Source organism: Xenopus laevis, chromosome 8S, assembly GCF_017654675.1.
Source record: "Xenopus laevis strain J_2021 chromosome 8S, Xenopus_laevis_v10.1, whole genome shotgun sequence".
NCBI classification, from domain to species: Eukaryota; Metazoa; Chordata; class Amphibia; order Anura; family Pipidae; genus Xenopus; species Xenopus laevis.
In genome coordinates this window covers 5,196,856-5,209,459 of record NC_054386.1, presented here as the reverse complement: position 1 = coordinate 5,209,459, position 12,604 = coordinate 5,196,856, and the positions used below count along the sequence as shown (strand labels likewise).

The following is a 12,604-nucleotide window of genomic DNA, read 5'->3' as shown; positions in this document are numbered from 1 at the left end:
AATGTAATATATTTATTGACTTAACCAAGTATTTTAGAAGATTTGAAAAGAGGATCAGGGTAGAATGCAATATGGCTGATGCAACATACAGGAACTAGTTAGAGTAACTCATTGTTGTTTTTAATTAAGCAAAGAATAATCCAGGAATCTCTCCCAAGATGCTTTTTATAATAGCTTGTGAGCTACTGAAGTTATTCAGTTTGGAGTTGGAGTAGCAGTGCTGTTTGTAAGCCAGTTAACCAAGCAAATAAATACAAAGAGCTGTTTAAAGTCATATAAAATGCTTTCTTTCAGAATTGCAAATGCTACCCCTATTCCTGGAGATTTGTTGCGTGAAAACACAGACGAGGTCTTTCCTGATGAGCAGTTTAGTGATGGAGAAAATGGAATTCCAGTTTCCCCAGAGAAATTACCTGGATCTCCAAATCATCAGCGTCTGCAGGAAAAAGATGTCTGGGAAGAAATGGATGCCAATAGAAACAGAATAAAAATGGGTATTTGCAAGGTACTAAGATATTTAGATGTATCATCATTTGGAATTCGGGTTTGTAAGGTGCAAGTAATAGTGTTTTATGCAGAGTAGAATGTTACTATTATTAGGACTAGCAAAAATGGCTTATTAATCGTGTTATAATGCAATACTGCCTGAAACAAGAAAGCGATAAACATATTATATATCATTGTGTAATTAAAGGGAACAGTACCCACCAATTTTTTGGTTACCGTATATACTCGAGTATAAGCCGAGTTTTTCAGCCCCCAAAATATGCTGAAAAACTCTACCTCGGGTCAAGAGCAGAAACGGTCACCGGCGTCTAAGAATAGTCGCCAGCGTCCAAGAATAGTCGCTGGCATCCAAGAATAATCTCCAAGAATAGTCGCTGGCATCCAAGAATGGTCGTCGGCGTCCTAAAACGAGAAGCCGGCACCTCCAATGGGAGCAGAAACCCTCAATTTTTTGATTGAAACTTACCAGAAGCTGCTACATTTCTCACCCTAGGCTTATACTCGAGTCAATAAGCTTTCCCAGTTTTTGGAGGTAAAATTAGGTACCTCGGCTTATACTCGGGACGACTTATACTTGAGTATATACGGTAATGATAAAGTATAATTCTAAACAACTTTTATTATTTCATACATTAATAAAATAATTTCATTGATCTTAAAGTTATTTGTAAATGTTATTTCTGTTGAAAGCAGATTTGTTTGACCCTTCCTGCACTGCTGGATCTGACTCTTGTAAGAACATAGCAATGAATGTTTTTGCACAGGTATGTTAATCAGTTGGTTTATGCTTCAAGAGTTAGAACCAGCAGTGGCGAGATTATAAAGTAACGAATACTACTTTCAATAGCAGTTACATTGAAACTTAACAACAGATCTGGAGGATCACAGATTTAATCACCAAGAGAGGAGAATGTAAAGTATAAGAAGAGATAGTAGAGGACATAGAGACTTTAATGAGAAGCATCCTAGATCCCAGGTGTTGAAATAGGTCTGATATGTTGCTTAGGTAGCAGAAATATTTTATCCTAGACCATTTTGTCTTGTCATCTCAACATTTTTGATATTTCCTTAGTCTATTGTCGGCAAGGGCGGTGAGATGTTGATATTTGGCATGTTCTTGAATTGTAGAGGTAAGCTCTTTTAAGGGGGGATAGTGAACATTTTCTACTTTCTGGGGATCAAAAGCCTCGCTGCTGTAAGCATATGGAAGATAATTCTTCTAAGGTCTGATGGAATAGATTCTAGTTTCATGTTTAAAAATACTAATGGCCCCTTTCATCAGATGAATTTCAAGAAGGAGTCTAGGAGCAGACATTCTCACCAAATGTGTAGGAAGTCACCTATAGAGCCACAGTTCCTCCAGCATAGGTTACTTGTGTCAAGTCCCAGTGATAGAGGATCTTACATTGGTTTTTAAAATTATTTGTACATATGGAATACTTGTTTGCCGAATATTGAGATATTTCAAAAATGCCTTCTTCAACAAACTGTATTTGGTGAAAACTGAACTGAAGATTTCTTAAACTAGAAATGTGGGTGTTCTATTCAATATAAGGGAGCTCATAAGGATTGCAGCTGGATTCACACAAGGTAACTACTTGAAAGAAATTGCAAAGTCCATGCATTTTTCCTATTACAGATTCTGTACATTAAGTTAATGGATTTTGAAGGTTCAGTTTTGTGGACCTGTTTTAGACACATTTTGTGAACATTTACTAGGGATGAAACAAATCCAGGATTTGGTTCGGGATTTGGCCTTTTTCAGCAGGATTCGGAATCGGCTGAATTCTTCTGCCCGGCCGAACCCGAATCCTAATCTGCATATACAAATTAGGGACGGGGAGGGAAATCGTGGGACTTTTTGTCACAAAACGAGGAAGTAAAAAATGTTTTCCCCTTCCCACCCTTTTTTACATATGCAAATTATGATTCAGAACGGTAATCGGCCGAATCTTTCGCAAAGGATTCGGGGGTTCGGCCGAATACAAAATAGTGCATACTTAACATTTACCAATAATAACATTGTTAAAGCTCTCCTTCCTCTTGGTTTTTAATTTAATAATTCTATAATAGTTATATTTTGATATAATTATATAATATTTATATTTTTTTCATATCATCTTAGGCAGCTACAGAGGAAGAAAACAGTAATGGTCAAGGACATGGTCATGCCCCAAGCCTTGGTTCTCCCATCCGCGTCCGATCAGAGACAGCACAAGACAGAGACGTTCCGCTTTTGCGCAAATTGCGCACCATTCATAACTATGAGTTGGAGCGGCGAATGACTCTCGAGTCCAAGCCAGATGCTGACAAATTTGTGGACAACTGGTATGCAAATCGGTATTCTGGTAGATCTAGGGAAGCCTCTTTATAATAAAAGAAATATGAAAGTATTTACATTATGGCATGCATTTGCACCAAAATTAGACTGAAGCATGTTATATTGTGTCCATCAAATACATCATAGTACAGGCATGTTATCCAGAATGCTCGGGACCTGGGGTTTTCTGGATAACGGATCTTTCTGTAATTTGGATCTTCATACCTTAAGTCCACTAGAAAGTCATGTAACCATTAAATAAACCCAATAGGCTTCTTTTGCTTCCAATAAGAATTAATTATATCTTAGTTTGAATCAAGTACAAGTTACTGTTTTATTATTACAGAGAAAAAAGGAAATCATTTTTAAAGATTTGGATTATTTGAATAAAATGGAGTCTATTCCTAGTCCGTAATTCTGAGCTTTCTGGATAACGGGTTTCCGGATAACGGATCCCATAATATAATTAATAATTTTTCAACACCAGAACATATGATGAGTTTAAGGCACCAATATGACATGGGTAGTACGCAAAAGAACAGCATTGCATTCAAATATCTTAGCCTCCTTAGAAACACCCTGACTTTGAAATATTTAATTTTTTTTTAATTTGTTAACTATCTATTTTATTCCAGTTACCACCATAAACAAATAAATTCTAGAAAATAAGTAAGAGTGGGAGGCGTAGCATTGGATGTTGCTCCATTACTGGTATCATAATGCTTAGTTGAAAAACAATAATTATTGAACTTCTATATTGTCCCTTTAAATATTTGTAAAAGTTTTATTTAATTTTTTTTTTCTTTTTACGAAGTGTGGAAAAAACACAGAAAGACGCGAACACAGGAGGAGCGTATGCTGAAGGAAGCTGTACTTCACTGCGGCAGCCTAAGAAGACAGTTGTTCCCTCAACAGCTGATCATGCCTGGCATTATGATGATGAATATTTGCCTGGGGGCTCAAAACCAGGGTCTGCCAGTTCCCGGGAGCATCTTGATGGTGCAGGTAGTAATGGATTTATAGCAGTTAATCTTAGTTCCTGCCGGCAGGAGATTGATTCTAAAGAGTGGGTTATAGTGGACAAAGACCGTGATTTGAAAGATTTTGGAACAAATCCAGGTCAGAAGCTAACAGGAAGTCCATCTGAAGAGGAACCAGAGGTTCTTCAGGTGCTGGATGACTCTCCTCAAGAATATCATTCCAAACTGAGCCCGTGGACAAATAATAATACCCATAATAAACTAGATCCAGCTGTAAGACTTGAAGTGGTGGCTTCTGCAGGGCCTTTTACAGATAAGTTGGAACCCATGTCAGCTGCTGTCGGACAGTTGTTTGCTGCTACTCCAACAAGTCCAATGGAAGCTCAAGCTGAAGGTGCTCTGACTCCAGTAAGTATAAACATTCATGGTATGTTTTAGTTTTAGATCTATGAGTAAGTAAAAAGTTGGTAAATGGTAACATTAAAGCAGTTACAGCATTAGGCAGTGAGAACATCATATAAGGTGTGGGGAATGCTTTGCTTTTGAAGAATCAGGAATGATACACCACAACATTCGTAAAGAGAGAGTTCTCCTTTAAGTTAACGTTTACTATTGTGTATACAGTGATATTCTGAGACAATATGAAATTGTCTAATTTTTTTATATCAGCTTGTTTGCTTTTTGTTGAGCAGCTAACTGGTTGCTATAATCCAGTTTACCCTAACACCCTTTGAATGAGAGACTGAGTGGGACATTCACTAAGATTCGTTATTGCGCCAACGGCCGCTTCGCCGCACTTCGTCTGGCGTATTTTCGCCAGCGCTACGCAAATTCACTAAAATCCGAAGTTGCACTCAGGGGAAGCGTAAGGTTGCGCTTGCGTTAATTCGCCAAGCAAAGCGAAGTTATGCTAGCGATGCTTAATTTGCATACAGCGCAAAATTGAAGTTACAATGGAGGAATATGTAGCAGCACTACACAAGCCTGGGAAACCTTCAAAACAGCAAATTAAATGTTTATTTTGCCCTACACATGTGCCCACTGTATAGTTAAGGTGCCATGAGTCAGGAAATGTAGGGGGGATGGAGGGCAGCCCCAAAAAAATTTTCAATCTTTTTCAGCCTATCACCCATAAAAAATGAAAAAACGCCAGCGTTTTTTGGGACTTAGAAAAATGTTTAACTTTTTTTGAAGCAATCCCTATCTACTCTATTACACTTCGCCTGGTCTGAGGTGGCGAAGGAAGTCTGGCGTAAAAGATAGCGTTCAGAATCATTCGCGCGTTAGTGGATTTGCGTAGTTACGTCCGTTCTGCAAATTCGGCAGGCGTAAGGGTGCGAAGTAACACTAGCGAATTTACACCAGCGTCCTTTAGTGAATCGGCGAATTAACGAAAATGCGCTACGCTGGCGTATTCACGCTAGCGTAAGGCGCTTCGGCGTTTAGTGAATTTGCCCCTGAGAGATGGAGGCTGAAGAGAAAAATAAGTAGGGATGCACCAAATCCACAATTTTGTATTTGGCCGAACCCCCAAATCCTTCGCGAAAGATTCGGCCTAATAGCAAACTGAATCTGAATACTAATTTGCATATGGAAATTAATTTGCATGTGCAAATTAGGGGTGGGAAGGGGAAAACATGTTTTACTTCCTTGTTTTGTGACAAAAAGTCATGTGATTTCCCTCCCTGTCCCTAATTTGAATACGCAAATTCGGATTCGGTTGGCCGGGCAGATGATTCGGCCGAATCCTTCTGAAAAAGGCCGAATCCTGGATTTGGTGCATCCCTAAAAATAAGTAATACAAAATAACAAAATTGTAGCCTCACAGAGCGATAGTATGTCTACCAGGATCACTGACCCCAATTTGAAATTTAGAAGAGAGGCAGAGGAATACGCAAAAGCTGTAACAAAACTGAAGACCAACAGAAAAGTTGCTAAAAATGGGACATTCTATAACACTAAAAGTAAAATTAAAGGTGACCTACCTTTACATGAACTGAAGCTGAAGTGTAAATGGGTGAAAACACAAATGCAAGTCGACATCTCAATGGTTGAGAAGAACCAAAGTTTTTTTGGCTAGGCCTAGTCCGAGTCCTTAACACAATACACAGCTCATTAACATAAACCTGTTTTGAAATATTTTTGCAGTTATTCAAAGTGGAGTGGGTTAAAATTCTGGGGATGACCAAGACTGATGAGAAGTGTGTGGTTGCATTTATTTTTAATAATTATGCTGCAACCTTTTAATTTTTAAGGGGCAGTTATAATTTCATATGGGTAATATGAGTGTTAGATAACTTTTTCCCTTAAACATTACCTTGTTTAACATGAGCACAATAATAATAGATCATGAGATTACCAGAGCACAGATAAGCCCTCTGCATAATAGACTTGTGTACAAAATGGCCACAACAAAGGGAGAGAGGAAGGAATTGTATACTGGAAATCAAATTATCTATCTACCAAGGTTCAATCATAGAGTAGCTTCATATTCATTATTGGCATGTTTAGCTTAAGAAATAAGGCGATTAAAACAATGGGTATATTGTATATTCAGCACAAGCCCTTTTCTTTGCACGTTGAACAAAGGGGAACATATCTATTTCAGGTTCCCTTTATCCAATATTACAGTTTGTTTGACCATGCAGTGTGATAAGTAACATAGTAAGTTAGGTTGAGAAAAGACACATGTCCATCAAGTTCAACCTTTCAACTGCTTAACCTGCCTAACTGTCAGTTGATCCTGAGCAGTGATCCCCAACCAGTAGCTCGTGAGTAACATGTTGCTCTTCAACCCCTTGGATGTTGCTCCCAGTGGCCTCAAAGCAGGTGCTAATTTTTTAATTCCTGGCTTGGAGGCAAGTTTAAATTGCATAAGAACCAGGTGTACTGCCAAACAGAGCCAATCACAGCCCTTATTTGGCACCCCAAGAACATTTTTCATGCTATTGTTGCTCCCCAACTCCTTTTACTTCTGAATGTTGCTCACTGGTTGGAAAGGTTGGGGATCCCTGATCCAGAGGAAGGCAAAAAAAATTTGCCTCAAAGGGGAAAAAATTCCTTCCTGGCTCCAAAATGGCAATGGGACCAGTCCCTGGATCAACTTGTACTATGAGCTATTTCCCATATCCCTGTATTCCCTCACTTGCTAAACACCATCCAACCCCCTTCTTAAAGGAATTGTTCAGTGTAAAAATAAAAACGTAGCTTTACTTAACAAAATAGCCTACTTCCTGCTTTTCAGCGGGACATAACTGTTGCTTTTGAATCTGAGATGAGTCCCCCCCCCCCCGGGAAAATGCCCCTAACTTTATTCTTAACCCTCGGCTCAGAGTCAGGCATCGGAGTTCCATGCAGCCATCTTCCGGGTCTTCGGTAAGCTGACTGTGAGGCCGGTGAAGCGACAACTGCACATGCACCCAAATGCACCCAATTTCCCAGCTGCCTCCAGTCATGTGACTTGTGCTCTGATAAACTTCAATCACTCTTTACTGCTGTACTGCAAGTTGGAGTGATATCATCCCCTCCCTTTTCCCCCCCAGCAGCCAAACAAAAGAACAATGGGAAGGTAACCAGATAACAGCTCCCTAACACAAGATAACAGCTCCCTGGAAGATCTAAGAACAGCACTCAATAGTAAAATCCAGGTCCCACTGAGACTGATTCAGACTGATCCAAGTAGGAGACATAACAGCCTGCCAGAACGTAATTCCATCCTAAAGTGCAGGCACAAGTCACATGACTGGGGGCAGCTGGGAAACTGACAAAATGTCTAGCCCCATGTCAGATTTCAAAATTGAATATAAAAAAATCAGTTTGCTCTTTTGAGAAATGTATTTCCGCGCAGAATTCTGCTGGAGCAGCACTATTAACTGATGTGTTTTGGAAAAAACACGTTTTTCCATGACCGTACCCCTTTAAATTTTCATTTTCGCTATACTTCCCCTTTAAGTATACAAATAATGTAAAAAGATTTAAAACACTGTCTCCTGCTAATTTACTTGGGCACGATGCCTCTTCCCTGGTTAGTTAAGTAATACGGCTACATTATCTATAACAAGAACAAAATCTGCTTTGGACGGAAAGAATAAAAGGAAACAAGCCATTTTTCCATTTATTTTGCCTCATTAGATGGGTTTGTTTTGTGTCCGTGATTAGAATATCCCTTTAGCACTCACTTCTGTGAATCATCTTTCTGTGAGATCATAAATAACTTTTATTTTGGAACTCTGTAAAAACACCTGCATGTATATATGAGTACATAGTAAGAAAAACACAGAATTGATCATTGTTCCCTTACTTCATTTAGATGACAATGCCCCGACCTTCAGCAACATCTACACAGTCTGCTTCAGAAAGCTTTCCGTATGGCCCAAATTTGGAAAAGCGAGATCGGGACTCGCACCTTCAAGAAATGCTCTCTCCACAGGAAAACGTAACATTGTACAGACCATTAGACGACGGGGTAGCCTGTCCAAACTTGGCTTTGCATTTGGATAAGACTAGCCAAGAGAAGACATGTGTCAAGAATCAAGTTATAGGCCAAACAAACGTGCGTGACAATTTGTTGGAAGGTAAACATTGTGTTGATGAAACTCCTGTGATATCTGATTCTGGTCCTCTACTTGGTCACCTGTATGCCAACAAAGAACAGAGTGATAAAGTAGCAGACCAACAGAGTTGTGCATCTCTAGAGCAGAGCAGGCCTCAAGGGGCTATTTGCCCAGCTATTGTAGCAACACGGACTTTAGGTGCTGTGCCAAATAAAGCCTTACATGTTGATGTACAGAAGCCAGAAGCAATTCAGACTGTTACAATTTCATCGAAACAAGCTGATGATTATATGGAATTGTGTATTGTGAGTCCACTAAGAGACATTCAACAAAATGGTTATCATAATGTGAAGGACATCGTTGTAACTAATGGCTTCCTTGATCACAACATGTTCAATGAACAAGGTAATGAAGAGCAAAAAAGTGGGGAGCAGATGCATGCAAATGATCATTCTCAGCAGTTCAAGAAGTCTAGACACAGCAGAATTCCAGTTTTAGCTCAGGAGATTGATACGGCGTCTGAATCCTCTTCTGCAATCTCTGCCAAGGAGAAGCTTTTACTGAAAAAGGCACACCAGACCGATCTTGCAAGGCTGCTAATGGAGAAGAGGCAGATAAAATCATTTTTTGGTGACCTCTCAAGTGCCTCGGACAAGTCTCTGGAGGAAAAATCATCACCAGCAGCGGTACAGTTATCGGATGATGATAATTTTTCTTATCCTAAAGTGATCACAGATTCTAATGTGGTCAAGTTTTCTGAGGATGGAACTATAACATCACAGAGCCCTCCATCAAGAAAGAGCAAAATTCCACGTCCAGTATCTTGGACTAGTAATGACCAAATTACTAGTTCTCATACAACTCAGTTCATTCCCAGGCCACCACCTGGAAAACCACCTACCCGCCCTGGGGTGGAAGGCAGGTACGTCAACTGCAACAATTTAGTGTACTGGGTTTTGTATTATTCCTTATAATGACCGTGAGCCTGCTTAGTTAGTTCATAAATATTAATTATAATAATTTGTTCATGAGTTCTAAGCTGTAGCTTTACACTGGAAAAACGGTGGGCTCTCTAGAAACACGTTGCATTATTTTTTTTGTAAGCTGTTGCGGGTCGGGTAGCGGATCAAAGTGGGTAAAAATGCGGGCTGTGCTTCCGGTTGTGGGCTGTGGGTTTGTGTCTTAGAAATTGGTCCGCACAGGACTCTACAGTATGGGGGACTAATTGACATATTCATTAGTATGTATAGCAGAGAGTCGCCAAATGACAGACTGACTGGTTTAGGAAGAGCTTAAAGGAGAAGGAAAGCTATGGAGGCATTTTATTGCCAATAGATTAGCTGCAATAGTGCAAGCTAGAATGCTATATTTATTCTGTAGAATGCTTTACCATACCTGAGTAAAAAGCTGTAGAAACTTTCTGTTTGTTTAGGATAGGAGCTGCAGTATTAATGTGGTGTGACATCACTTCCTGCCTGAGTCTCTCCCTGCTCTGGGCTCAGATTACATTAGGGAGGGGTGGGGGGGGGAGAGGAGCAAACTGAGCATGCTCTTGCCCAGGGCAATGAGGTTTAAGCTGAAAACAGGAAGTCTGATACAGAAGCCCATGAGTACACAATAGAAGGAAAGAAATGCAGTGTTTCTTTTGACTGGGGACTCAGAGCAGCATTACTTTGAGGGTTTACTGGTATATTTAGATGGACCTTTCTGATAAGGCTTACTTAGTTTTAGCCTTTCCTTCCCCTTTACAGGATAAGTAAACCTTTAAAATAAGTGAATGTAAAATTGACGAGGGGCCTATTCTGAGGACTTTTGCAATGTACATTCATTATTTATTCTGTTTTTATTGCGAGATATTAAGGGATACATGTACTGTTAATATGAATGAATTTTGTTACAACAGCGCCACCTGCTGGTCAGTTTCCCACCAGTGACCAGCAAGTAGACAAGGAAGTTGTCAGGAGAAAGAAAGAAGCTCCTCTGATGTTCTTCTGCTTATTTCTTAGGAAAAAAAAATAAGAAACCTTTCTCAAATCTTTCCTAAGCAGAAGAACATCAGCCTCTTTCTCTCTCCTGACAACTTCCTTGACTACTTGGTGGTCAGACTGGTGGGAAACTGACCAGCAGGTGGCGCTGTTGTAACAAAATTCATTCATATCAACAGCACATGTATCCCTTAATATCTTGGAATGAAAAAACAATAAATAATGAATGTACATTGCAAATGTGCTTAGAATAGCCCCCTCGTCAATTTTACATTCACTTATTTTAAACGTTTACTTATCCTTTAAGGGACATTATACCCTATTTTTGGCATGAGTGTGTTTGTGCTTTACATACTTTGAGCCTATTGTTTTTATTATGAAATAGCTATAATTATATTTATATTTCTTACACTATACAGGACAAAGTCACATTCTACTTCCTGTTCATACAAGTGCAATCAAAACAAATCGCCAGTGCCCTAAGAAGCCCTCTTTATAACAAGTTGTCCCTTATAGGAAATATGTAGCTCGGGTAGGGAAGGGTGATATTTGTTTATACAGAGGGAGTCTCGGTGGACTAAATATTTGTTTAGATTGTACCCATACGAACAGGAAGGAGAATGTGGCTTTACTTTCACTTTTTAAATTTCCCTTTTATCAGGAGAATTTTCCAGGTTCTTCTTTGTTTATTGGGGATAGGGATGCACCAAATCCAGGATTCGGTTCGGGATTTGGACAGGATTCTGCCTTTTTCAGCAGGATTCAGATTCGGCTGAATCCTTCTGCCAGGCCGAACAGAATATGAAGCCTAATTTGCATATGCAAATTAGGGGCATGGAGGGAAATCGTGTGACTTTTTGTCACAAAACAAGGAAGTAAAAATGTTTCCCCCTTCCCACCCCTAATTTGCATATGCAAATTAGGATTCGGTTTGGTTTTTGACCGAATCTTTTGTGAAGGATTTGGGGATTCGTCCAAATCCAAAATAGTGGATTTGGTACATCCCTAATTGGGGGACAATCCATTGCCTAATGATGTGTCCCATTTGCATTCTGTTGTTGAATTGTGATGGTTATAAACATTGCATTGTAATTTAATGCCTCTGCTTGACTTTTCTTAAAAGGATACGACGGTACAAAGTTTTGGGGAGCGGAAACTCTGACTCAGACCTGTTCTCCCGCCTTGCTCAGATTCTTCGAAATGGTACCCGTTCCCAAAAATCCCGCAGCTCTTCCCAGTGTAAGAGTCCTGGATCACCCCACAGTCCTAAAACACCTCCAAAAAGCCCTGTAATTCCCAGACGTAGCCCAAGCGCCTCCCCTAGGAGCTCCTCTTTGCCCAGAACCAGCAGCTCATCATCATCAAGAGCTGGACGAACACATCATGATCCCAGGAGTTCTTCCCCACATGTGGGCCGAAGCAAGTCTCCACCTAGTCTTTCCGGTTCGTCTTCTTCGAGGAGGTCCTGTCAGGACCATTGCTGCAATAAACAGAGTAAAAACATTTCCAAAGGTCCAGGAAGTGGACATCATCCCACCAGCAGCAAAGCCAGTCGAGCAAAGTCCTCCTCTCGAGAAAGCAAAGTGTCAAATAAACTCAGCAGATAGTAACTAGGCTTCTGCACGCTTTTTATTGATCATTTCAGCTTTTCCCACCTAATGCATGTTCTGTATGTTCATATTTATTTAGATGAAACTAAAATCAGTGTTGGTCTAAACGTTCTGAAGAGGATAGGTCTAAAATCAACTGGAATACAAGGTTCATTAAGGCATAGGCATAATTAAGACGTTTCTAGAAAACATGATAAGGTGTAATCCAGAGGCTTGCTTCTGAGGCAACGCTGCGTGCCACTTGTTTGTTTTTAAATTGGGGATGTGAAGTTGGCTCGTTTCCCATGCTGTTTCTCTTTTTTACAAGATCACAGGTCCAATGACGTTGCTTTTCTGTGCAACGGTAAATGCAACATGACGTGTCACAGTTCTGCTTACAGAATGAACATGGGAATGTGTTTTCCAAAGTGATGTCTCGGGCATGAGCTGTTTATTCTGTAAGGAGAAGGATTTGTACTCACAGCATGCAATACTTACACAAGATACCCTGTACATTTAGGGAAAAAAAATACATTTTTAATCAAAGCCGTTTAAAATCATGTCTTAACTGACTGTACTGAACCAGAAAATGGAATGGAATGGAGGTTTGGTTGTTTAATCTTTCATTACTACAATGGTCTTCAACCTGAGCCTGTGCAGCACTGCTGAA

General features: G+C 39.9%; 1 protein-coding gene across 1 annotated transcript in view; it reads left to right on the top strand.

Moving 5' to 3' along the window:
• Window positions 1-11,955, top strand: part of ttbk2.S (tau tubulin kinase 2 S homeolog) — a 46,887-nt gene extending 34,932 nt beyond the window's left edge. Inside the window, exons 11-15 of the mRNA XM_018232251.2 lie at window positions 295-505; window positions 2,633-2,835; window positions 3,642-4,215; window positions 8,117-9,282; window positions 11,469-11,955. Of these exons, the coding sequence (XP_018087740.1) occupies window positions 295-505; window positions 2,633-2,835; window positions 3,642-4,215; window positions 8,117-9,282; window positions 11,469-11,952 (2,638 nt within the window). The 3' untranslated portion in view covers window positions 11,953-11,955. The remainder of the gene's footprint in view (window positions 1-294; window positions 506-2,632; window positions 2,836-3,641; window positions 4,216-8,116; window positions 9,283-11,468) is intronic.
• Window positions 11,956-12,604: the final 649 nt, after the last annotated feature.